This window comes from Elgaria multicarinata, chromosome 6, assembly GCF_023053635.1.
Source record: "Elgaria multicarinata webbii isolate HBS135686 ecotype San Diego chromosome 6, rElgMul1.1.pri, whole genome shotgun sequence".
NCBI lineage: Eukaryota > Metazoa > Chordata > Lepidosauria > Squamata > Anguidae > Elgaria > Elgaria multicarinata.
The window spans coordinates 83,925,554-83,951,683 of record NC_086176.1 but is presented as its reverse complement, the minus strand read 5'-3'; the positions used below and the strand labels follow the sequence as shown (position 1 = coordinate 83,951,683).

At 42.1% G+C, this 26,130-nt stretch overlaps 1 protein-coding gene across 1 annotated transcript in view; it reads left to right on the top strand.

Annotated features, from left to right (window-relative positions):
* FAM169A (family with sequence similarity 169 member A) overlaps positions 1-25,796 on the top strand; it is a 33,553-nt gene extending 7,757 nt beyond the window's left edge. The window contains exons 2-13 of the mRNA XM_063128641.1: positions 7,495-7,632; positions 8,492-8,591; positions 11,237-11,322; positions 12,226-12,397; positions 16,100-16,279; positions 17,086-17,214; positions 17,779-17,894; positions 19,970-20,024; positions 20,896-21,028; positions 22,223-22,388; positions 23,255-23,470; positions 25,285-25,796. Coding sequence (XP_062984711.1) covers positions 7,495-7,632; positions 8,492-8,591; positions 11,237-11,322; positions 12,226-12,397; positions 16,100-16,279; positions 17,086-17,214; positions 17,779-17,894; positions 19,970-20,024; positions 20,896-21,028; positions 22,223-22,388; positions 23,255-23,470; positions 25,285-25,785 — 1,992 coding nt within the window. The 3' untranslated portion in view covers positions 25,786-25,796. The remainder of the gene's footprint in view (positions 1-7,494; positions 7,633-8,491; positions 8,592-11,236; positions 11,323-12,225; positions 12,398-16,099; positions 16,280-17,085; positions 17,215-17,778; positions 17,895-19,969; positions 20,025-20,895; positions 21,029-22,222; positions 22,389-23,254; positions 23,471-25,284) is intronic.
* Positions 25,797-26,130: the final 334 nt, after the last annotated feature.

The following is a 26,130-nucleotide window of genomic DNA, read 5'->3' as shown; positions in this document are numbered from 1 at the left end:
GCAGCAAGTCATTATTCTGTGTGCACAGTAAAAGATGTTCAATGTTTGGTTTTACCGGTGTGTTTTCTATTTGTAATCCTTATGGTTTTCCTGGGATGGGCTTACCTTTAACTTGCAAATTGCATGAAGGTTTCAGGGCACTTTTGTGTGGTCTACAGAAGGTTATTCAAGTCCTGAGAATGATTCTTCTCACTTCCTGTTTGTGGGTGCACACTCACAGACAGACAGACACACTATATATTGGTTACTCCTATGGTAATAGAAGGAAGTTTGAAAATGGAATGACAAATAATGCTAAGGCTTCAGAAACAGTAAAGCTAATAAGATATTGTAACGTATTAGTTTTCAGCTCATTTTGTGGGTGTTCATATATTTATTGTGCAATCCTATGCATGTCTACTCAGAAGCAAGTCCTATTGAGTTCAGTGGCACTCCCAAGTAAAGTGTGTATAGGATTGCAGCCTTAATTATGCTTTTTCAGGACTAGCTTGGATAGAACATTTCCAACTTATTTCTTCAGCTCCGACCACCAAGCAGAAATAGACCATGAACTAGCTAAATGGCATGTTTCAGGGGCAAACTAGATTAAGCAGCAGGAGATCTGACCTCCCACACTTTAAAAAAAGAAGAAGTTAAAAGCGACCATGGGGCATCGGGGAGGAGACTGAGTCAGGACTGTGACACTGGAGGAAAGAGGCTACCCTTTCTTCTTCGCACCATTTGCTTCAACCTAGATTCTACCTTCCAAATTCGAGCCAGATGAAGATTCTAAATCGTCTCCAATGGCAGCCCTATATAAAATACATTGCAGTTGTTGAGAGATAATCAAAACATATAGCTGCAGGTTTTCCCCCAAAGAGCCAGTGGTTTGGAGGGCAGAGTTTTACATTGGGAAAAAGATGTGAATGTGAAGTTGGGGGTTGGCCAGACTACTTTTAAAACAACTATGGGAAGTCCAAGCATGGATCTCTCAACATCTCATCTAGGTTGATCCTCAGTTACAGATAATAAATGTCATCAATGCCAAACGCTAACTGAGGAATGTGTAAATGAAATATGCTTATTATCCTTGTGTAAGTTCCCACAAAACTCTTAGTTTCCCCTTTGTAATGCAACATGGTTTCTCCTTCTAGGGTTACAGGTCAAGAGATGTCTTTCTATTTTTCAAATGAATGCTAAAAACAAAACAAAATCATTTCCTAGGCTGTAAACATTAAACTTTTATGAGTGCTATGAACATGCCAGATCTGTGCTATTTCTCAAGAATCAATGGTCTTGCTACTGTGCTTTGAAGAAATAGTGCCTTGACACAATTGTGAATATGACGACAAAGAGGCGGAGCAATGGCTATTTGGTAATTTCGCTTTGTATTCAGATTGAAAGCTTCGATTTGTGTCTCTTGCTAATCCAGAGCAGCATAAGCTCCTTAGCGTGATTACAAATAATATGGTGGGTGCATTAATCTGGGTTGCCTGGTGGATGTTGACAACCTATTTTTAAATCAGACAAATGAGACTTTAGTCTTATTGTAGTCTTTGGCCGTCTGTATTAAGATCTAAGGAGGATCTTATTTTATTCCCATACTTTTTAACGTCTACATGAAAGTGATGGGAAAGGTTGTTTAAGGATTTGGAGTCAGTATTAGTATACTGATAGCCTATCTCTATTCCTCTCTTTCCATCTGACTTAGGTGAATAGGTGTTTGTCTTGGAAAGACTACCTAAAGACATGGTGGAAATGCTATTTGTAGTGACTTGGGAAGGGTGGGTTTGGGCTACATTGCGTTTGTTCAGTCAGCTGGAATATTCACTGGCCAATCGGGTGGTTATCTCATGAACAGAGCACAATCCAGAGTGCATGACAAGGATTTGACCTGTCAGTTTTACTGTCATGCAATGCGGAGAGGCTTAAAGCGAGAGGAAGGAGAAAGCCGATTCCTAGGCTTTGTAAGAGGAAGCGATGCTGCTGGACTCCAACCCCCGAACATCCACACAGAATAGGCAAGGTGCTCGCCAACATAAACAGCTGCTTCTGTCTTGCTCAGCTGCATTTAAGTTATTTTTTAAAAATGTATTCCAGTTTTAAAGGTTTAATATGATGCTCAGGGCTATTGTTATTTATTTAGTACATTTATATCCCACCTTTTTTGCTCCAAGGAACCCAAGGCAGTGTACAGAATCCTCCTCCTGTCCATGTTATCCTCACAACAACAACCCTGTGAGGTAAGTTGGGCTGAGAGTCTGTGACTGGCCCAAAGTCACCTAGTGGGTTTCCATGGCCGAGTGGGGACTAGTACCCGGATCTGCCGACTCCCAGTCCAACACTCTAGCCACTACACCACACGGGTTGGCATGGTTGGGCAACTGCCAAGGCCCCACACCTCATCTGGGGCCCATTGACAGGAGCCGCCTGGAGTTGCTGCTCCTCTTCACCATTGCAGCTGGCTTGTTTGCCCACATTTTGCTCTGGCCCAGACAGTGGTGGTGGTGAGAAGGAGGAGCAGTAGATGCTGCTGCCTGCTTGCTCTCTGGCTCTACCCGTCCAGCAAGCAAGTGGTAGCAACAATAAGGCAAAGGAAGAGAGGCGATAGCAGCAGGAGACAATGGCGATGTGAAACTGCACTCAGTGAGGGAGGCGGCCCATGGAGGGGGCGTTGCTCAAGGTCCACAAAAACCCAGAGCTAGCACTGACGTCGCTTCATGAGAAAGCTGAGTGATGACAAACCCTTGCCTGTTTAGAATGGCCCAGGTGAATGCTTACTAATACGGAGCAAACACCACTGGCCTTTGAACCTGATCTGCTTTCTGAAGTCCGCAGCATTTTACAATGTTCTGGTTCCGTGAAAGAAATGGCACCTGAGCAAGAACTTTGGGTTGGGTTCCTGAAATGCAAATAGCTTACTTCTGGTTCATTATGTACACACAAATGAAGGGGGGTGGGTTGCTTTCAACACTATTTTCTTCTTCTTGAATGCTTTCGTAATTGAACATGAAGCCAGACTACAGCTAAGCAGTTGTTGCTGCATATTTTCTGCTTCAATTCTACTTTATTCTAAAAATGCCAGGAATGATGACCTAGAGTTTTTGTTGTTGTTGTGGCAGGTGGCTTACATATCTCATTGTGTAAGCATGTTGGAAACTTCCACTCTATCTGTTCTCAACCTACTCCCCACCCTGTGTAAAATACTTGATTGTATTTCTGTATGTGCCCCTAGACAGAGTCTGGGGTGGGGGGCATAGGATAATTCAGATTCCTGGATCTGAGGTTGGAGACCATGCTCCAATCGTGAATCCATGAATCTGTACTCTCCACTCCCTCCCCTTCCTCTTTGCAGTTGGCGCCACCAAAACCATGCCAGTTCTTCTTTGTGGTCTCTGTACATCACACATATGGACTCTGTGCCTGCGCCGAGCCCCGCTTTGGGGATATTCTTCAGCTGAGGAAAAAAGTTTTTGGCGGGAACCCCTCCCCCGCCCTCTAGTGCGCACACTCCAGCATGTTCCCGCCTTTCGCCTCAGTTCCCTTACGGCCACCATAGCTGGTGCCTCGTAGGGAATTTGTTATCGAGGCTTCGTTAGATTATTTTTTCTTTTGTTGCCTTGCTGAGGTTTTGTTCTACTATATTGTTCTTGTTACTGTGTTTGTTTGTTTTTTATTCTTGTTTTAAAAGAGAAAAAATAGTACTTAGCAGATTCTTTTTTCTGGAGTTTTTTCTTCTTATTCTCCTTGCAGTTGGCCATGACCATGTCAGCTGCCTCTCCAAGGTTGCGAAGGGTGTGTGCTGGTGGGCAGGGAGGGGCCTGGGGAAGGCCAGGGTATGATGTATCCTGAGGCCTCCCCAGCCTTCTTCCCACCTGCTCCAATGCGCCCCAGCTGGACAACTCTGCATAGGATGCCCATATAAGCCTTCCACGTTTGGAGGTTTATGGGAGTGCCATAGGATTCCGCCCTTAATTACATGGCTTGTATAAACTAATCTTTATTTCCTTCCATTTTCTCAACTGCAATGCTGGTTTAGTGGACTTTAGCCTTGAGTGATCTTCTGATCTACGTGATCTTCTGGCCTGGCAGCATGGCAAGCTGCCTGGCTAGAAGACTATTTGGGAACCATACCTTAGCCGCTCTAAGCTCTTTGAAAGAAGAGCAGGGTATAAGTGTGATAAATAAAAAGCCTAAAGCTGCTAATCTGCCTCTGGAGCTTCATCCAATCACTAGTTCCCAGTGCTGTGTAATACAAACAATTTCCTCCTTAATCCTTCCTTAATTGTCTTTATAGAAATAAGGCTGCATAGGGTTCTGAATCATCCTTGGCAATTTCATTTGTCACTTTAAGTAGTAGTGCCATTTTATCACATTTTCTGCCTGCAGTCTGAGCTGGAAAAAAGTAGCTGTGTGCTTCAAAGTTTCAGGTGCATCGTTCTGTGTCAATTGCTGATGTTCAGTAAAGAATATACTGATGCTGCCTGTTGATGTGAGACAGTGCTGATTTGAACTGTGTACTATGATAACATAAGGAGGTTGTATATGTGGGATATTAACCATAATGACAACTGTCAATTAAATAACTTTCCTACTTCAGTTTCCCACGTGTAGCGATAGGCTTCCGGTAAACCAGATATCACAACTGTTGGCTGTTGTGTCTCATTCGCAGACTTTGTGGAGGTTTCCCCCGCCTGCTAACAATTTGGGAAGCTACACAAATCCAGTGCTATCCTAGTTGAGAAATGACATAGAATTGTTCTGGCAAGCTATTCCATAGCAAGAAGTTGCTCTCGGGAAGTGGCTGGCTAGAAGATTTTACCACGAACAGAAGCGGGTTGAGTTTAGTCTTGCATGGGCTACATTTCCACCACCTGCTCACTGCCAGAATCCTTGTGGCTTATATGTGTGCTAAATTTACAAAGTAATGGTGCATATGCAGGACCTCTTAACAGTTGAAATCTGTTTAAGTTATTTGTCTAAAGCCATCCAAATTGGTGGCCATCATTACATCTTGTGATGGCAAATTCCATAGTTTGACTGTGCGCTGTGTGAAGAAGTTTAACTTTTGTAAACCGCCCAGAGAGCTTCAGCTATGGGGCGGTATATAAATTTAATAAATAAATAAAGTATTTCCTTCTATGAACTGTGTGAAGAAGCACTGAAGCTCCCACCAATCAGCTTCATCAGATGACCCCAGGTTCTACTAATATGAGAGAGGGAGAAAAATGTCTCCCTAGCCACATTCTTCGCACCATACATAGTTTTGTATACTGCTATCATCTCCCCTTATTTGCCTTTTCCCAAGCAAAACAATCCCATCTGTTATCTTTCCTCTGATAGGAGAGTTGATCTAGCCGCTTGATCATTTTAATTGCCCTTTTTGGGAGACACAAAAGAGGTGTACAAAACTATACTTGGTATGGAGAAAGTGGATAGGGAGACATTTCTCTCTCCCTCTCATAACATTAGAACCCAGAGTCATCTCATGAAGCTGATTGGCAGGAAATTCAGGACAGATAAAAGGAAGTACTTTTTCACACGGTGCATAGTTAAACTGTGGAATTCACTACTAGAAGATGTAGTGAAGGTCATCAATTTGGATGGCTTTAACAGGGGTTTAGACACATTCATGGAGGATAAGACTATCAATGGCTACTAGTCCTCATGGCTGTATGCTACCTCCATATCAGGTAGCATACCTATATACACTAGTTGCTGGGGAACATGAGTGGGAAGGTGCTATTGCATGCATGTCTTATTTTGGGGCTTCCTACGGGTAACTAGTTGTCCACTGTGTGAACAGAATATGGGTCTAGATGGATCTTTGGTCTGATCCAACATGGCCATTCTTATGTTATGTACCTGGAAGTAGACCCCATTGGACTCAATGAGTTTTACTTCTGAGTACACTTGTGTAGGCTAGCACTGTTGGGCTGTTTATAATTAATTTCTTATTTTATGAACTTTTTGTAGTGATGGAATTCTATGTTTTATATTGTAAGTCACTTTGGGAAAACTGCAGACTTGAAAAGTCGGTAAGGATTACATCAAATAAACGAGTCATTAACCTTAGTAGCATTCTGCCTCTTTTGATGGAACTTGCTTCCAAATGTACATTTAGTATTGCACCCATAGTATGCCTTGTATGGAAGCCTATAGAATGGTAACTGAAGCCAAACTGTACCAGAGAGGTCCGCCTGGCTCCTACACTGTACTCCTTTCGTCGCCAGCTGAAGACCTTTTTATTCACTCAGTATTTTAACACTTAATTTTAACTCGAATTTAAATTATACTGTTTTAACTCTGTATTTTAACCTTATATCAATTGTGCTGCGTGGTTTTATCCTGGTTGTGCTTTTTATATTGTATTTTGTATTTGTATTTTTAACTTGTTGGTTGTTTTATGATGGTTTTAATTTTTGTGAACCGCCCAGAGAGCTTCGGCTATTGGGCGGTATAAAAATGTAATAAATAAATAAATAAATAAATATTGCACAAATATGCACTTGTGTTTCTTTATTAAATATTAGTATTGGAATAGTCCATACATTCCTATCTGTCAATAAAACTGAATGGTGTCCTGGTAGGGAAACAAATGGGTGGGGGAAAGGGTTGACAGTCATTAACAAATAATTACTCCTATCTGATTTGTACAAACCATTAATGCTACAGTTTTCAATTAGTAGCTCACAGGTTTCTGTTTTATTAGAATCAGAGATTTTAGCATTTCTTCTGCCTCTTTGGGAAGCCTTATTCACTTTTCCTTTGCCAGCAGATGGGAGTGATGTTGTTGTGGAACCAGCCCTGGTTCAGGATAGGTAGCTGTCCCTGGATGCTGGGAGATACTAAGAGTTGTGCTCCAAATCCTGCAGTACTGGTTTAACCAGATACGATGGGGATGGAATTGCCATTTTTTTGTTCACTCATTTTTAAGGTTTATCTAGATGATGTCATTTATCAATAGTTGGAGTCACTTGCTTATTCCCCCCTCTGTCTTCCCTTCTTTCTTTGAGCTGATTTGTGGCAACTTCCCCCTCACAAACAGAATTATACCATAGCCATTTGTGAAGGGATCCATGTTAACTGACTATTCCTCCATTTCAGCAGAAGGGTCTGGAGAAGTGTGCTGTGACTGGGCAAACAAACAAGCTTCTTCCAACTGGCCCTTCTTCCCTCTACCTGTTCCTTCCACCTGGTAACTGGTGCCACTGCACATTTTAACATGGAAAGAACTCCTTGGTGGTAGAGCCTGGGTGGATGTGCATATATGTGCAGGCATGCTTGTGTTTGCAGGGCATGGGGAAGGAATAGATTAGGACCTATTCACGGTACTCCCTTAAACTTGACAACCTGAAGTATATGTGTGTTTTATCTATTTATTTAAAATATTTCTTGGCTGCCTTTCAGGGCAGAAGCCCTCTCAAGGTGGCTTACAGCAGTAAAAGAATAAAAGTTGTTCTCTGATGATTTAGTGTGCCTACAGCAGTAACCCTGTGTGTGATCTATTTCAAGGGGATGGCCTTCCCTGTGGACCTGTTGGATAACTATAGTCATGAAGACCTGGAGAGTTCTGGAGAAGATTATCTGTCTGATCTTAGATGTGGGGATCCAGAAAATCCAGAGTTCCTGTCTCTTGTCAATAATGTCAAAGTAAGAATTGAGAAATTACCTGGTGTCTTGCTATTTTATCTGTGTCTCTGTGTATTTCTCTGAGCATCAATAGTTTGATATTTTGTTGTACTTTGTGTGGGCAAATGTATGATTTCGCATTTGGGTCTCAGACCCTGTCACTGCCTTGTACTCAGTTTCCTGACCGAGTTACTTGTCTTTGAGCCTCATCAATTTGCCTTCTATAAGATGGTTGTTGGAGCAAAAACCGGTGAGTTCAAAAGAGTGGTTTTGTGTTTTGCAGCTCAGACTGCCCCCTGCCTCGTACATGGGTTTGGGGGCAAGTTACTTGTCTTTTAGGCTCGCCATTTTGCCTTGTGGGAAATGGATGTTCTGTAACTGGCCATGCCCATCATAGCAGCCATTTTGTGAATGGGCAAGTCCCCATGGCAGCCATTTTGTGAGAACACCCACAAAACTTCCTCAAAATTCCAAATATGCCCACCAGCCCAAAGAGACTGTGGACCCCTGGCCTGGGTCATAGGTACCATGATCTGGAAGACACTGAGGGTTAAGGTGTCACTTCTTAGGGAAAAAAGCTACTGCACAGAATAATAATTACACTCCTCCTTTCCATTTTTTGTTTTGTCTCCCTCTGATACCACGTTTTAAAAGCTAACCTTCATTTCTAGATTTCAGCTTGAGTCCTTGGTAAACTGATACATAGCAAACTAAAGAGAGGCCCTGTGTCTGTTTTCATGAGTGTGTTTACCTTTGAATGCTGCAGTTGTGCAAATGAGCCTATTGTCTCTTATGTAGCATATTTTAATGTGTTAGCGTGCTATCAATTTACAGCAAAAAACAACAACACTAACAGATGGCAAACTTTCCCCCCTCTCAGATTCCAATTTGTTTATCAACGGTTGGCTTCATTCCCCTTTATGGCGGAGAGGAAAGACACAAAGTCCTTGCTTTGTTTGCGCCAGAGGATTCACTCACAGGTTTCACTTAAATTTTAATCTCAGTCTTGCAGTGTTCTGTTCTGAGTCATTCTTTTACCATGCCTTTTTTTGTTGTTGTTCTTCCTCAGATCTAACGTAATTGTGCTTTGAGAGTCACGATTGCTGTAGGTGCAACTGAAGCTAGGGCACTACAAGCAGTTGCTAGGAGAATAATTGGCTTCTTCTACCTAAATTTTAATGTTTGGTCCAGGAGGCAAGGCCTACAGGCCCATCTATCAGTGTTACATAGCTGGCTTTGTGAGCTGTTATAAATTACCTCATCTCGCATCCTAATGTGATTGTCTCAGAGGACATCTCTGCTGGCTGCAGGAAATGTGCTCCCAAGCCCTTTCTCAAACTTCTTGAGAATAGGAGCAGTCTGCCACTACTGAACAGGAGCAAAGAAACAGTGGCTTGGTTTAGATGGAACATTGAACCATGGTTGGTTATTACAAGCGTAAGTCTTATACTCATGTAGAGCCAGCCCTGTCATGAGGTCGAGTGAGGTAGCTGCTTCAGGCAGCAGCTGCTTGGGGGTGCCGATCAGTGGCGAAGTGTTAGTGGTTACACCTGTGTGGGCTACGCAGCCTGCACTGTGCCACTTAAGCTAGCTTGTTGCCCTCACGTGCAGCGGGGGATGCTGTCCTGTCACAAGTGTTGAAGTTAGATTTAACTGTCAGCTTCTAGATTCAACTGGTCAGCTTTTATATGTGGAATTTGGGGCAGGGGGACATTTTGTCCTCTGCCTCGGGCAGTAAAATCTCTTCGGCCTGCCCTGGATTACATGTTCCTCCTCCTGTTCTGTTCTTGGTTAATCTGAACCACAGGGTTCCATTTTGCACAAACCAGAGTTCTCCAAGTTCAGACAATATGGGAAACTGCAGTTTAGAACAAACCAGGAATAGAAGCTTTCAATCTCTTCCCCTCACATGCAAAGCAAAAAGGAGAGTGTGTGAAGTTGAGGCTTGTTCTGACTTGTATTAAAAAAAAAAGACTATGGTTCATTGCATCTGAAACAGGACATTTATCAGTGGTACTGTGACAGACAGACAGACTCCCCTCTCCTCACACTGCCCCTCCTGCTGAGACCTTTTGGTCATGGATTGATAAATATTGAGGGCTTCCCTTGACTGGGGAGCTTGATTTGAAAGTAAGTAGCCTCCTTAGTTTTCCTTGAGGTCTGCTTGTTATAGAGGCTGAGGAAGAAAATGTTCTGTTTCTGGCTCTCATTCTGTTCAGAGAAAATTGCCTCTTGCATGCAGAGCTCATGAAGGCTTCCAAAAAAGATTCTTGCCCATATATACCTATCCAAACTCTTCAGAGGGCCTCCAGGTGCCCCTGGAGGTGGGTGTCTACTTTAAAGAGAGGACCTTTTCAGCTGCAGAGGACACCCCAGATTTGAGCTTATTAAGAAGTTGAACAGTGACTAATCCACTTCTTATAAGGATGAAATGTTTGTTGGTGAATAAATATCCAGTAATTGTGGACTGCCTTTCAGAGAGAGACTCACCTGGTTCCTATGTTGGCATCTTTTCATCACCAGTTGAAGATCTCTTTATTCTTCCACGCATTTTTCTCTTCATTTCTTATTATTTTTAAATTTGTTGTTGTATTTTTAGATCTTTATGCTGCTGCTGGTTTGTACTTTGGATTTATACTGTAGTTTAAAAATGTATGTAATATTTTATCACAATTGTTGCATTTTCATGGTTTTAGTTTTTGTGAACCGCCAAGAGAGCTTCAACTATTGGGCATTATAGAAATGTAATAAATAAAGGAATTTGTAAATAAATGGAAAAAGTGTAGCAGTTTCAACTGCAGTGGACAACCCAAATCTAAGCTTATTAAGTGGTGACTGCTCATGGAACAGTGACTGATCCATTGCTTATAAGGATGAAATTTTTGTTGGTGAATAAATATTCAGTAATTTAATCCTGAATATAAGTAACACGCATTATACCTTAACATGCAAGCAAGGAGTGGGGCTAGACCAAACAGCCTCACCTCTGATATCACACACATTATGTAGCCCCTTGCCCAGGCTTCTGTACATCCACTATAGCAGGGTTGGCCCTACTATGAGGCAGAGTGAGGCAGTTTTGGGTATCATAAGAGAATACCAAATTGTTATTTACTTTGTTATTACTGTGTTATTTCTGTGTTTCTATTGTCAGGGATGAGGAGAAGTGCTTGTGGGATTTTCTGCCTCATGTACCAAAATAATTTGGCTGGCTTTGGGTACTATGCTCCTGAACCTGGTGGTTCGGGGGGTGGAGTGCCATTTGCTGCCTGCCTTAGGCAGCACAATGTTTTGGACCAGCTTTGCAGCATGGCCCCATGAATGCTTCCAGATTCTGGATTACTGTACATGTGTTTGTACAGTGACCCAGAAGACCCCTTCCCCAGCAAATGTTTGTGTTATGTGCACAGATGCTTGGAGGGCGATATAATGCATGTAACATCAGGGGCAGGGCTATGCTTCATGACCCCACTCATTGGTTAAGGTAAGATATTTTTGAATGCCCAAATAGGGCTATAGTAGTTAGGAAAAAAGTGTACATCTATGTAACAAGTACATTTACAAGACATGATTAAGATTAAAAAATGGAATATGTCATAACTTCATATTCCTCTTCTCTTTCAAGCTGTTGCCCTGTTTCTTGCTGATCAGTGGTGGATGATTGATGATATTGTGAGAACATCTGCTCCTTCTAGAGAAGGACTTCTGCGGGTAAGTAATGTTGTTGCTCCATTTAAATATATATGTTTGGTAGCTGTACTCAGACTCTATAGGTCATCTAAATCAAAGAGAGGAAACGCATAGTGTATTCTCACTGTAAAATTCAGATTTACTGAATAGGGGTGTGTGTATGCGTGTGGCATGCTTGTGCATGCAAGTAGAGTGTTTAATTCCAGTCTCTGTTAGAGCTACATATGATTTGCATTTGAATTATGAAATTCTACAAGCAGTTGACTCCGCTTTAAGCAAGTAAACACTATGAATATAAGATGAGTTCATCTAAAGCAGTTGTCTTCAACTGATCCAGACCCGAGACCGTATGGGACCTACTCTCACAATTGCTCAGATTGGAGGCAACAGCTTTGCCACAATCCATCTGGTTTGATCTCATGACCCACTTTTGGATCACGACCCACCAGTTGAAGTCCACTGATCTAGACAGCCCTGGGAGCTGTAGGTTTGTGTGTGGAGGGGTCTCTTCCAAACTAACTAGCAGTCACCTTCCAAACCAACAGCTCTTATAAGTCCTCACAAAGAGTTACACGGAGCCACTTAAAATCCAGTTCACAGTATGGGTATGCCCTATTAGGTTTTCATCCAATGCTTGTTTTTTATAGTGTATGTATGCTGTTTTTATTTTATTCAATAAAAGTTTTATATCTTGCTTCTCCAAAACTGTTCAAGCTGGCTTGCAAACTAACATAAACCACAAGTGTTGAAGTAAGAACCATTCCTAGAAGGGACTGTCAATCTGCGTCTTTCTGCTTCTGTTACCTTGGAAGTAGGAACATGGATTTTAGCAGCCTCTATAAATACATGGCCATTTTGGAACAAAATGCTTTATTTCTTTCTTTAATAGCAGCATCGTCATATTCTCCTGTGTGTCTTACATAGGTGAAGTCCATTGGGGAGAGAGTGGTTCTTTATGTGCTAAATAGGGTAATTCATCGCAAGCAAGATATTGAGAAAAATGAGTTTCCATTCCTGTGTCATGGTAGCCATGATTATGCGAAGATTCTGTGGAAGAAAGGAGAAGCAGTTGGTTTTTATTCTGTTAAGCTTCCAGGTAAGACAGTCCTTTGAAACCAAAAAAGTTATTTAATGTGAGGAACAGACAAACAATGTCCACCTTTTTAATGACAAAAACTGTGCCTGTGCGTCTGCATAAAAATGTTGTTCATAATTAATTTTCCATTTCATAATGGTGAAACAGCTGTATGTAACTAATGGTTATCATTACACTTCTTGAAGGTTGTACAGTATGAAGTGGTATGTACATGCAGACTCCTCTTTATCTAGGTTGCACAGTCATAGAAACAGGAAGCTGCCTTACACTGAGTCAGGAACACTGGTCCATCCAGAACTGTATTGTTTACGCTGGGAACCTCTGACCTGTGGGCCTGATTTGGCCTTTAGAAGTTCCATGTTCCGTCTACAGGGGCTCCTTGTGTTCCTTCAGTGGGTGGAGCTTGGCCATGGCTATTTGTTCAGGCAGGGATATCACAATATCACACCAGCAAAATACTAATCAGTCCCAATTGCCTAACACAGAATACAAACACAAACTGGAGACCTAACGAGGCAGGAAGGCTGAAGAGGGGAATAGAATTCGTCTAGATCACACCAACACCACCTCCTTGGCCTTCAAGCCTAGGCTGTTGCTGAATTGAGCATCCAGGTAGACACAGCTGAGACAAATAGAAACCAAATGCACAGTTACAAGATGGGGGATACTTGGCTCAGCAATACTACAAACGAGAAGGATCTTGTAATTGTAGATCACAAGCTGAATATGAGCCAACAGCGCGTTATGGCTGCAAGAAAGGCAAATGCTATTTTAGGCTATATTAATAGAAATATAGCTTCCAAATCACGTGAGGTACTGGTTCCTCTCTAGTCGGCCTTGGTTAGGCCTCATCTAGAGTATTGCATCCAGTTCTAGGCTCCACAATTCAAAAAGGACAAGTTGGAGCATGTTCAGAGGAGGGCAACCAGGATGATCAGGGGTCTAGAAACAAAGCCCTATGAAGAGAGACTGAAAGAACTGGGCATGTTTAGCCTGGAGAAGAGAAGATTGAGGGGAGACATGATAGCACTCTTCAAATACTTAAAAGGTTGTCACACAGAGGAGGGCCAGGATCTCTTCTCGATCCTCCCAGAGTGCAGGACACGGAATAACGGGCTCAAGTTAAAGGAATCCAGATTCCAGCTGGTCATCAGGAAAAACTTCCTGACTGTTAGAGCAGTACGTCAATGGAATCAATTACCTAGGGAGGTTGTGGGCTCTCCCACCCTAGAGGCCTTCAAGAGGCAGCTGGACAACCATCTGTCAGGAATGCTTTAGGGTGGATTCTTGCATTGAGCAGGGGGTTGGACTCGATGGCCTTGTAGGTCCCTTCCAACTCTGCTATTCTATGATTCTATGGATCCCACCCAATTCATTCTCTCAGGTTTTGTTGTAGAGGAGTTTGAGATTCATCTGAAGAGAAAGATCCTAGGGATTGAATCTTGGACTTTTGCATGCAGAGCATTTGATCTACCATTGACCTATGCCTCTTTTAATTACCCCAATCTTTTCGTTTGTCCTTCATTAGCTTTTCACCACGGTTCTGCCTACTCTTTGTAGAGAGAGGGGCACAACTCATTAATTGTACCTTTTCATGAGTTTATTCCCTAATATGTTTGGGGACATACTGGGAACTTCTGTTTAAATCTTTATCTTATTGATGGTGTACTCAACTAAGAGTCCCATTTTCAGGCAAGTTCATTTTTTATTAAAGAGGTACTAACTTCATGAAAGGGGTACTTATGTCACTCTTTATGTATGAAATTGTGCATGGTGTGGAGGGTGTGGGAAGGGAAAAGGTTTTCTTCTCTTCTAATGGAAGAACCTGGGATTATTTAATGAGGCTAGTGGTGGGAGATTCAAGGTAGACAAAATGATGTATTTCTTCATTGTGTATAGTTAGTTGTTTTATGGAATTTGCTGCTGCAAGATGTAGTGACGGCCACCAACTTAGACAGTTTTAAAAGGGGATGCTACAAATTTGTGGAGAATAAGGCTATCAGTGGCTACTAGTTAGGTTTGCTGTATATTGTCTCCAGTATCAGATGCAATATCATAGGAGTCTGCCTTATATGGAGTCAGACCACTGGCCTGTCCAGCCCAGCATTTTCGACACTGGGTGCGGCTCTCCAGGGTTTCAGGCAGGATTAATTTCCAGCGCTACCTGGAGATACCAGGGATTGAACCTGGGACCCTCTGCATGAGACGCATGTGCTCTATCACATTATGCTACGGCCCCTCCCATTACTGGGAACATGAGCAGGGATAGAGATGCTGTTTCACAGGTGTCCTGCTTGTGGGCTTCCCATTGGGCCATTCGACTGGCTGCTGTGGGAACAGAATGCTGGACTAAGTAGGCATTGGTTGGTCTGATCCAGCCTGGCTACTCAATTAGGCATATTGCTTTCAGCTTGTTGGTTGAAGTGGCAGGTTGGGATGCCTCTCCCCAAGTAAACATATTGCTGTTAGATGTGACTGTTTGCCATTGCAGTTGATCCTGTGCTACTCACTTCTACTGCAAAACGAGGAACAAATCAAAACAAAATTAATTATATCCAAGGGGCTTGGTGCAGACCTACTCTTTCCTTTCTGTTTTCTGTTGTAAATAGAGAGCAAACCCCCCTGTTGTTCAGTTCAAAAAGTAAGTGTTTCTTGAACACAAATAAACATATAATGGATTTGTGCAAAGCCACATTCACCATAGTTGCTCCCTTTAGCCTCAATGGATTAATTTCTCAGGAAATTGGTTGCCAAGTGCAACGAATTATATGGCCTTGACGACCGTTAGAAACTTGATATTTGGCCAGATGGGCCTCCAGTCTGCTCTGACTTGCCAAATCTTGGGAGAAGGTAATAAGCAGATGGCAGGGTTTTTTCTTTGTTTGTGGTCCCTGTTGATATTCTGGCCTTTGTCAATGGAGACAGATTTGAAAAGCACGTGCAGGCTTTCTGGCTGGTTTCAGGGATTTTTTATCTGGTTGTGTTTTTAAAGTGATTCTTATAAAACTATCCCAAGTAATCTAGCAACCCAAAGTCCATCTCCTTGTCATCATGGAGGTGGTTGAGGTTAAGGCTGCGCGGTAGGTCATTTTTAGACACCATTTTGCCATTGTTTTCTAGCCCTTCTTGCATCCCTTTGCCATCTGAGATGATGCTGTCAGGCTGGCATTGCCCGAAGCAGAATATTAGCGGAAAAGAGAAAAAGTTGTCTCTTAGCAGCTATAAGGCAGGACTAAAAGAGCAATAATTTAAATACAACTTGAAGGTGGGGGGCAAAGGAAAGCAATGAGTCAACTAAAACCAGGGCAACAGTGAAGTTCTTAGAGGAGAAGAATTTGAAACGTTTTTGGTATGCATAACCAAAAATATAAGTTCATGTTGAGTCATTCAGATGATAGGAACATAGGAAGCAGGCATTGGTCCATCTAACCCAGTATTGTTGACACTGGCTGGCAGCAGCTCTCCAGGGTTTCAGGCAGGGTTTTTTCCTACCTTTCCTGGAGATGCCGGGGATTGAACCTGGGACCTTCTGCATGCAAAGCACATGTTCTACCACTGAGCTACAGCCCCTGCCTTTAATTTAGAGATGTTATAGAATGCTGTTGAAAAATGTAAAGGGCATGGTCTTTTAGGAAACACCTCACTTACACTGAGGATGACCCCACCCAGAAGTGTTAATCAGAGCTGCTGTTATGATTGCAGGCAGCATCTGTAGTGCCTTCCTTACCCAGAGCTACCAGCTTCCAGTCCTGGACACAATGTTTGTGAGGAAGAAACATCGGGGGAAAGACATGGGGCTACTGATGCTGGAAGATTTTGTGGATTCTTTCACGGAAGACACACTTGGCCTGCGGTTCCCACTCACATCTTTTATGCATGCTGGTAAGCCCTTCTTCAAGTGCAACTTACATTTACTTTTCGCAACTTTGCTTCATTCCTTTAAGTGGTGACCCATAAAAGAAGGGTGCATATGTATGTGTGTGCATGCACACACACGTGTGTAATACTTACACATGTATGTCTGTGTGTGCACACATGAACACACACTACCTGTGACAGTAAGGATCTGTGCAGCTTTCTTTGAAATTTCAAAGAATTCAAATTTCAAAGTGTAGTGGTTTGAGTATTGTACTGAGACTTTGGGGATTCTAGTCCCCAGTATGCCATAAAGTTTACTGGGTGACTTTGGGCCAGTACCTGATATTCAGCCCAACCTTCCTCGCAGGGTTGTTGTGAGGATAAAAAATGGAGAAGAGGAGGACCATGTAAACTGCCCTGGGTTCTTCGCAAGAGGAAAAAAGGTGGGATAGAAATATAATGAAATAATTCAATAAATTTTATCTTCTAGTTTTCTAGACTCTGTATAAATCTAGATAATGTAATGTTTGGGAAAAGGCAAAAATACATTAGGGGACAATCCTATGGATGTTTAGACAAAAAAGTCCTACAAATCCCAGCATTCCCCAACCAGCCATGCATGGCTGGGGAATGCTGGGAGTTGTAAGCCTTTTTTCTGTCTAAACATGCATAGGATTGTACCTTCAGAGAAGAAAACAAGGTTTATCCATCTCTTGCACCACACTCCCTCAAAGGCAACTTTTAAAATAAAGGGTGGGGAGAGGACATTTTTTGCCAGAATTCTGTCTTATGCATAACTGGACCTGTTCTGTTTTATATTTTCCCCACAGCTTGCCAGAAGTACTTTGAAAGGTACCCAGGGGACCACGACCTTCTGTGGGAAGTTGAAGGAATAGGTCATTTGCACCAGCGAACACCGGTAGCTAGTATATTGCAGAGAGAAAGTTTAAAACGCAGAGGTATGATGGCTGTGGGGTATGATGAAGGTGTGGGGTGAAGGTGGATCAGGATCTTGTAATAGATCTCCAAGTAATTTGCAAGTAGTTCAGCAAAGGGTTCTGACACTTAGGGTGCTATGCATATTTATACAGAAAAAACGTCCTACAACTCCCAGCATTCTCCAGCCAGCATTTTTTCTGTCTAAACGTGCATAGGATTGTGCCCTTCATGGTTTAAGAGTAGGAATGATGACAAAAAGGCTTTTGAAGAAAGCTTGAGGGAGGAGGGGGGGACAGGAGTAGATTTGTCTGTAAGCCCCAGTTCTGGTACTCAAAACTAATTCCTGGGCTTAGCATGTGCTCAGAGGCCCTCTTCTTCTGCAATTCTGTGTCTGCCTTTCTGAGCCACTGTTTTGCACTCGGCTCTGGTTGGTGGACCTTGGGGGTTATAGTGAAAAACAAAGTCGATTCTATAAATCTACAGTTGTGATGCTGAAAAATATAGTGTTGCTAATGTATCTCAGTGAGGATATTTTAAAGAGGTATTTGCATTCTCTCTCTGTCTCTTTTTCCCCCTGTGATCAGAAGGCTCACAAAAAGAAAGTAACACTTCCCAGAGTGAGGATAGCTTTCTGCAAACTGTCATGGACCACAGCACAGCGAATGAACAGGCTACTGAGCCCAGTGAAACACGCCTAAGTGTAGGTTCACAAACCATTTTCTTTGCATCATTTAGCACAGGGGTCCCCAATGTGGTGCCTGCATGGCCTTCCAACGGTGCCTGTGAAGCGTTCCACTCCCTGCCCCGTTCAAAACTTCATTTTTAATTTAAAAACTTGAAAAACACTAGGGCACCAGGTTCTCCTTCCTGTTCCTGAATCTGCTGCTGATCAGCTGTTCAGCAGGCAGAAAGAGAAGGGAAGAGTTGCTTCATGGCCCAACCCTATCGTCTTTTGTCCACACAGAGCTTTTCCCTTTGCTCTTTCTCTCCCTGCTTCTAGCCTTGCTAGTTCTTTCCATCCAAATCCTTTCCTTGCTATTTCTTTCCATTCCCCATCCTTAGCCTGCTTCTTTCTTTCCCTTTTTAGCCCTTAGGGCTCCATCACATCAGCATTTTATCACACTCTCATCATGCCTGGTTTGCCATTTTGCAGTGCAATACTCACATAACGTCGTACCTGTCCTGCAGTCACCCCGCCTCTTCCCCTCCATTTTCTGCATTTTCCTAGATTGGGGCAAGTCCGGTTTATTTCCTCCATGTAGGATGAAAGTGCCCTTCTGCCCCTGTGTATTGCTGTCCTTGCGCTATGTCCTTTGTTGTGTGTGTGTGTTTGTAGGGAGGTCTTGCTTTTGAAAGAGGAGGGTGGGGTGGTTCTCCTCCAGCACGCCATGTCAAATGAATGGGCTTATGCTGACTCAGTTGAACAACAAGAACCAATGAACTGGAGGGGGAAGGAGAAGGGCCAGGGTGGGCCGGGGTGGATTGGGAGAGCAAACAAGCGAAAGGAGATTTCACTGGTACAGTGGTGATGCCACAAACACATGTGAAAGGGACCATTAGCTTGACCAACTAATGAAATGGAGGTAGAAATCATAGAGGCAAACCAGGAAAAAAAAGTAGGTGTGATGGAGTCCTTAGCCTTACTCTTTCTCTCCTACGCACCCCTCTATTTTGCTTTTTCTTACCACTCCCAGCCTCTAGTCTTGCTATTTCCCCCCCTCCCTTGCCACATCCATTCCCCTCTTTTGACTAGCCAGGCCCCCACGGCATCCATTATGTGATTAGCCACTCCCTCCATGGAAGCCATTTTATGTTAGGGTTCCCAAATGTGCCCATGGGTCTAAAAAGGCTGTTTAGCACTTTTATGTGTGCTTTTTAAAAACATGCTCTGGTTTAAATTAACATCAAGAACAACTCTGGTTTAATTTAAACCACATGCTCTGGTTTAAACTAACAACAAGAACAACAACAATTCTGAGCATTTTTTTCTAAAATGGATAAAATGGGTGGGAAAGCTGTTTAAAAAGTTGTTTTGCTTCAGTTTCTCTTCCCTGTCTTGCCCCAATGTCTTTTGGTGATATTCTTTTAGAACAGGGAAACAGAACCTCGGGCCAAACCTGGCCTTCCACTATTCCCCAGAAGCCCATGCCCTCTTCCCTTCGCCCCCAAGTCCCTGATCGTTTGCTAGTTTCCTGGCGTTTGTACAGCTTTTCACTCATTCTAAGGCAGGATCTACCCTGCTGGTTTATAGCGGTATTGAAGTGCACTGACAACTGTTGGGGCCGATATGACACATTCCAAATAGCGTTTTCAGACTGCTTTCATAGTGTTATATCCTGCTTGGTGTAGATGTGGCCTAAAATATCGAAGTGCCTCTCTTAAGGCTTAGGCTGTTTCTACGCCTGCCTTTTTTTCCTGGGATCGTCCCTGGGCATCCAAATGCCACACAGGGGATCCCGGGAGCAGGCAGGGGTGATCCTTCCATTTTCCTGGGATAACCTTAGGTGTAGAAAGGGCCTTAGTTACTGGCAGGAAGACATTGTAAGCTAAAATATGCCGATATTTGGGGTTTTTCTGGCCCTGCTCCCTTTTATCTTCAGCCCTGCCCACCCCTGGAGTGCAGTCCTCAGGAGTGTCTATGGAACAGAAAGCGTTTCTGCCCCACTCCTCTATAATTAAAAACAATTTGAATGAGAGAAATGTATCAGCAGCTATGTAACACCAAGGACATGTGTGTATGCGTATATGCTAAACTTCGATGTTTCTTTCTTCTAGGTTAATGTTCATAAAAATAAAGATGGTTTAGATGTATGTGAAGGCACTTCTGAAGGTAAAAAAAAAACCCAGTTTGCATCTTTTCTATTAAATGTTATTTATTTATATCTGTATGCTGTTCCACATCTAAAAGAGTCCGTTTTCTTCATTTTATATAACCTGTCCATGCTAACATGCCAAATTTAGATTTTTACAGCAGGCAAAAATTGTGTGTGCAACTAATTCCAAAAGATTAATCTATAATATCTCTGTAAATTTTGATTGTTTTGCAAGTTCTAGAAAGTTATTATAGAACAATTCCAATTATAATACAATTTTCTTAGTTTCCTAGTCTGACCTTCTCTGACCCTCACTAAGAGCCAAAACAGACATGACTTTATGTCTTTTTCTAGCAGTTCTGCCTTCTGTTCATTTTTACTTTAGAATAATAATAACAACAACCTGCCTCTCCCTCTGGATCGAGGCAGGGAACAACATAAAATACAAAATATTATAATATACATAAAACTGATTAAAAAATATAAAAACTAATACATTGTTAAAATAACAGCCAGACATCTTAAAATTCGACTGGGTAGACCTGCCGGAAGAGATCAGTCTTAACCATGTAGACTATGTGTCAAATACATTTTAACCAGTTTTCTATTATAGGCCCGTCTTTGTGTTTCCACTTCCTGGTAACTTCAACTCTTGCTGCTATCAAAAGAGTACATATTCAGAAACTAGGGTTCCATCCTATACATACATACATACATACCTTGGACTAATTCCTATTGCCTTTGCATTTCTATACCGCCCAATAGCCGAAGCTCTCTGGGCGGTTTACAAAATTAAGACAATTCAAAGTATAAAACAACAGTATAGAACCACAACCAAGATAAAAATTTGTATGTAGAACTAAGTTTGTATTTCCCCCCCTTTCCCAGAACTTAACGCTGTACCGCTTTCTACTCGATCACGAAGCAATCATCTGAAACGTCCAAAGTTGGGGAAAAGATGCCACGAATCTGAAATTCCTGAAGGCGAAGATGTAAACATTTCTCAAACATCAGAAAACAGGTACATTGTGTGTTGCAGTAGTATCTGGAGTCTCTGAAGAGGTCCTGATTTATACAAAAAATAACATGTGTACTTGCATATTTGCAGATTACATTTACCAAATAATCTTGATTGCTTTTAAACAGCAATGAGGTTCAGTAAACAAAATAATGGGCTGCCATGAAACTTATTTCTGTTTTTTTGTCTACGCTAGTTGTCCTCTTAGTGGACTTCTACTTAATCTGTCAACCAAATAGTTAAACCAACTAAAATTTATTTTAAAAGTCAGATTGCGATTAAATTAAATATTGCCAAAATTAAATATGCGTGAGAACTTCCCATTTAATAAACAAACTACCACTCCATGTTGGAAGTATCTGTTCTTTTAACGTACTAGAACCAAAATAGACTCCACATATTGATTAAAGTTTGCAGTCCAGATTTTTCACTTATCTAAGATTCTGACAGTGCAATTGTATACATGTCTACTTAGAAGTAAGTCCCATTGAGTTCAGTGGGGCTTACTACTAGGTAAGTGGGTACAGAGTTGCAGCCTTAGTTAGCTATATGTATGTGTCATCATATGCTTAGAAATTTGAAGAATGATCAAAATTTGATATTTAAATTCTGTTGTAGGATTCAGTGGGATGGGAACTACACTGAGTTAAATACAAAAGCAGAAATAAAAAAGAAAGAAAGAAAAGTGCAAGGCTTTCTTGTTTTCTGGTGCATAGAACATACAGCCTCAGTTTGTACATTACATTAGTTGATTATTTGTCACCCTATTGTACTTTTTCATGTTCCTATCTAATTATATTCACATGCTGCACCATGGGTGGGCACATGTTAGGCTTGTGGAATCTATTTTTTTATTTTTTACTAGAACGCCTGAGATCCATCAACCAGAGGCTGGTGCAAAAGACATACTACTTAGAATTAAAGAATTCCGAGTCCAGGAATTGAATTTATCAGAACTCAGTGGCGCTCACAGCCCTTTTACACAAGCTTCCACTCCTGGTTACTCCCAAGCCATTTTCTTCTTGCTGCTATTGTTAAATATTTGGGAGTCAGGAATCCTTGCCAATCTATTGCAGATTGCCCTGTGATCTCCTGATAGATTCAAGTTTTACCTTCTGCTACACTAATAGTGTGGATTTTAATATTCCATAATTCTTGTTAAATATTTTACATCCATGTTTTGTTGCTGCTGCGCAGGCTGGAACCAATTGAACGTGTATCTGAAAGTTCAGAAGACTTGATAGATGAGATGGAAGAAAATGCTGTTGAAAGTGAGCAGGAGGTGTTAGTTGAAAATCAAAAACAACCAGTCCAAGAAACACCACAGCTATGTCCCCTATCTGAGAAGCAAGATGATAAAGAGGTACCTTTTGGTTACATTAAAGACCACTGGAGGTGGAGCTGTATTTTTATCCTGCTTGTCAGCCAATTATTGTTGCCCAAAATGGCTCTCATCAATAATAAAAAAGGGCCCAGCCTTCAACCTAAAAAGACAAGACACTCAAGGGAAAGGGAGTGCAGGGAAAAGACAGAGGAGGGAGAGTTCTTCAGGGCCAGAAGAGCAGGCATTTGTATTCAGTTCAGGCTTATCTTTCCTTGCTGGTGTTTTTGCATTGCCTCATTTTCCTTTGGCTGTGGATGGGGCCAGAGTGTTCTTTTCTTTTGCTTCTGAAGTCCCAGAGCAATGGGCAGCTGGAGGAGCAGAGTTTTCTTTCGGGCAGCGAAGGGGAAAGCAGGCTCCTTTCAGCTGCTCCTTCTCTGGCAAATGGATGGGCCAGGTTGGTCTCCCCCTTGGCTTGATGTTATTATTCCTGGGAAATACAAGTTGCAGCCTCCCAGTTGCCCTAGGTCCCCTAGCTGTTGGTGGATGACTATCTGTCAAAGGCTCTATTCTGGCAACCTTTTTCCTACCCACTATGAGAGGAGATTAAGCCATAATCATCGTGTGCATTTTATTACCCTCCTCTGCTTGGGTAGAAAGCAAAGTATGAACTGTAAAAGGGGATTTAGGAAAATGGGATATGTGTGGCCAATCTACATATTAATTTATAACGTAGAGGGTGTGCCTGAGAATTTTTTTTTTTACATCCCTTCTGTATTGGGTTAGAAAAGGGTTGTTTGAAAAAGCCCCTTCTTTTTCCACGTATGTCTAACTAGGAAAAGATAGTGGTTTTGTTGATGTTTGTCACAGTGGCAGTACCCCATTTTGATGTGTGCCTGTCATTTTAGGAAATGGATGTAGAGCCACTCAACGGTGAACTAATGGAAGATGCTATCAAGGTGTCAATTGTGTCTGAAGGGCAAACAGCAAATGAAGTTATGGATGGAGAATCAAAGTTGCAGTCTGAAAGTTCAGAGGAAGCAACTCTAACTTTACTTGTCCCATTGATCCTTGATCCTTCAGTAAAATGCACTGAAGACAGTGATGACAATGTTTCAGATAAGGTGAGGGATGTGCAAAAAAAAAAAAAAAAAAAAAAAGGTTTAAAATGTCCTTTCTTGTTTCAACATTTTATTAGTTCCCAAGATTTTAAAACCACCAAAGGAAGAAAAAATATATATCACCATCCTGTCATTTCCATTTTATTTGAATTTTTTAAAAAATTAAGGTGGCTGGAGAACAAATGAGCAAGAAGTAAGTCAGATCAGAAGGAATGATCAGGGAGCAGAATCTGAGGTTGCATCAAATGACATGAAAATTCACCACAGGGAAGTTGAGGGAATTACTAATTTATTTATTTGTTACATTTTCATACCGCCCAATAGCCGAAGCTCTAAGGAAATTAAATTATTTTCTATCCATGTCAAAGGTTTAAATCAGGGGTACCACAGCCCACATGCAGCTCCCAGGGGGAGTTTTGCAGGCCACCTGGGTCCTTTGTCTCCACAGTGTGGCTCACTATTGCTGTACTTCCGGATTCTAAGTCTTTCTACTGGGAAACAAGGCAGGTGGGCAGCATGTTCAGAATTGCTGGGAAAGCAGCCATGTTGCCATTTTTGTCTTTGGTTTTGTGGACCCCCAGTTCTTGAAAGTTGCCTACTCCTGGTTTGCGCTATCCAATTAAGAGAAGAAAAATGTTTAAGGAGTTATACAGAGAAAAGGCAAATGTGGCAATGTTACAAGAAAAACACATGCAGAATATATATGTATCATCATTGCAATATAAACATAAGTTATTAGAATTTTATTCTAAGGAGTGCTGGGTCTTGTCGATATGCTCTAAATACCGTATTGTGACTGCGCAGTTGTGCCCCATCGTTTATAGGATGCAGCCGCCAACTCGTAGCCACACCAGTCTTTCTCCCGTGAAATTGCATGGTTTTTTCCCCTAAGTGTCGATTTACTGCAATGGTTCCCATTGCTCCAATGTCACCACAGTTGTTTCCAAGTCTGTCAGTGGTGGCTTCAGTTCAGGTTTAGAAAGTGGGTGTACCGGGGCAGATCCTGGTGCGGAGTAGGCACGGGAATGCAGGGCAGGGGGTAGGCTCAACAAGCCTCATGATGGCCGCCATGGCGATGTAAAAGTTGGGGAACAAAAGTAAGGGCAATTGGGATATGTAAAGTTGCTACAACTTGTTGCACAGAGTTGCCATTAAAAAAGTTCTTTTGCAGTTGTCTTGGGTCCTTCATTATTTGCTTCCTATTCCCACCATCTGACAATGGCACTCTTAATTTTCCCCAGGCAGGATTGCCTGCACTCACTCCTACTGTGTAATTCTTTCTATTCTGCTTTGCAGCAGCAATGCTGCAGGGTTTTGTGGGAACCAGGAGACAAAGCTGAGTTATATAGACCTGGCCTTGGACAAAATGCAGAGATCATTGTATACAGTATTTATTATTCAGTATCTAAGCCTTGGTGCATATAACCATTAAACCAAAATCTGTTTGTTTCCATGGGATTTTTCGACAGAATTTGAAAACTACCACTGCCGTCCTTCCCCGTCTCTTCTTCCTACAATCCCTAATTTTTATATGGAGTCTTTTGGAGGCTTCTTGAGGTATGGGGAGGTTGTTCTGGGGACATTACCTAAGCTGTATCGTCTCAATTGGCTGCTATTCCCCCCCCCCCCGGCTCACTTTTAAATGGCCTTTAATTCCCCTAAGCTAAGTGTTTCCGGCATTGGGCTTCTGTCTTCTTAATGTTGGGTTTCTTTCAGTTGTATTGACCCATGGTGAAAATGAACAAAACAGTGATGTACTCTTCCGATTAAAAAACTTATAACATGACTAACTATAGTCAGTCTTCATCCAACCTCAGGTTGAGAACATGGCTGATGTGGAAGTCCTACCAGAAGAGGAACATCCAGTGACGCAAAGAAAAACAGCATTTGCTCCAAATGCAGATCCTGTTGCGGCCGCAGAAAAGGAAGACCGCCCCAATAATGGCCTTTCAAACTCTGTAGTGACTGAGGGGCCAGAAGATACTACTTCTGAAAATGTATCTCCCAACACAACCTCCTCCTTGGAAGAGCAAAGCGAGGAGGGAGGGTCCGACTCGCCAGAGGCTCCAGTTGGTCTGGGTCAGGGTGCTTTAGTGATGGTTGAACTGGAGGATATCTCATACCAGCAGCACACAGAAGGGCAAAAGAACCAGCTGGACGAACAGTCTGAAGAATCGGCTGAGCCAGCGTCTGAGAGAGCTGTAGATAGCAGTTCAGAGGAAGCGGAAATTGAGGTGCCCGTAGTAGACAGGCGGACCTTGCGAAGAAAGGCTAAAGGATACAAAGGACCCCCCAAGAAAAAGGGAAAGTTGATTTGAACAGAGAGCTGTTATCACCCAACTGGAACAATTGCTGCTTTTTATTTTTAAAAGAACAAGCTATTAAACTACATGGAACACCAGGACAAATGGATCCCCCTCCTATTTTTTCTTATTTGGCTATTCATTTTGTATGCTTAACCAATATATGAGGAGAAACAAATTGGGTATGTAGGTAAATGACCAGTCTTGCTTAAAAATAAAATTTTTAAAAAATGGAATAGTATGTTTAGACATAATAACTTTACATTGGCCATTTAGAGATGTTGAAATGACGAGCAAATTTTGCATCATAATTATTCTATCTGATATGGTTCTTTTGCAAGCTGTTAGGCACAATAACTA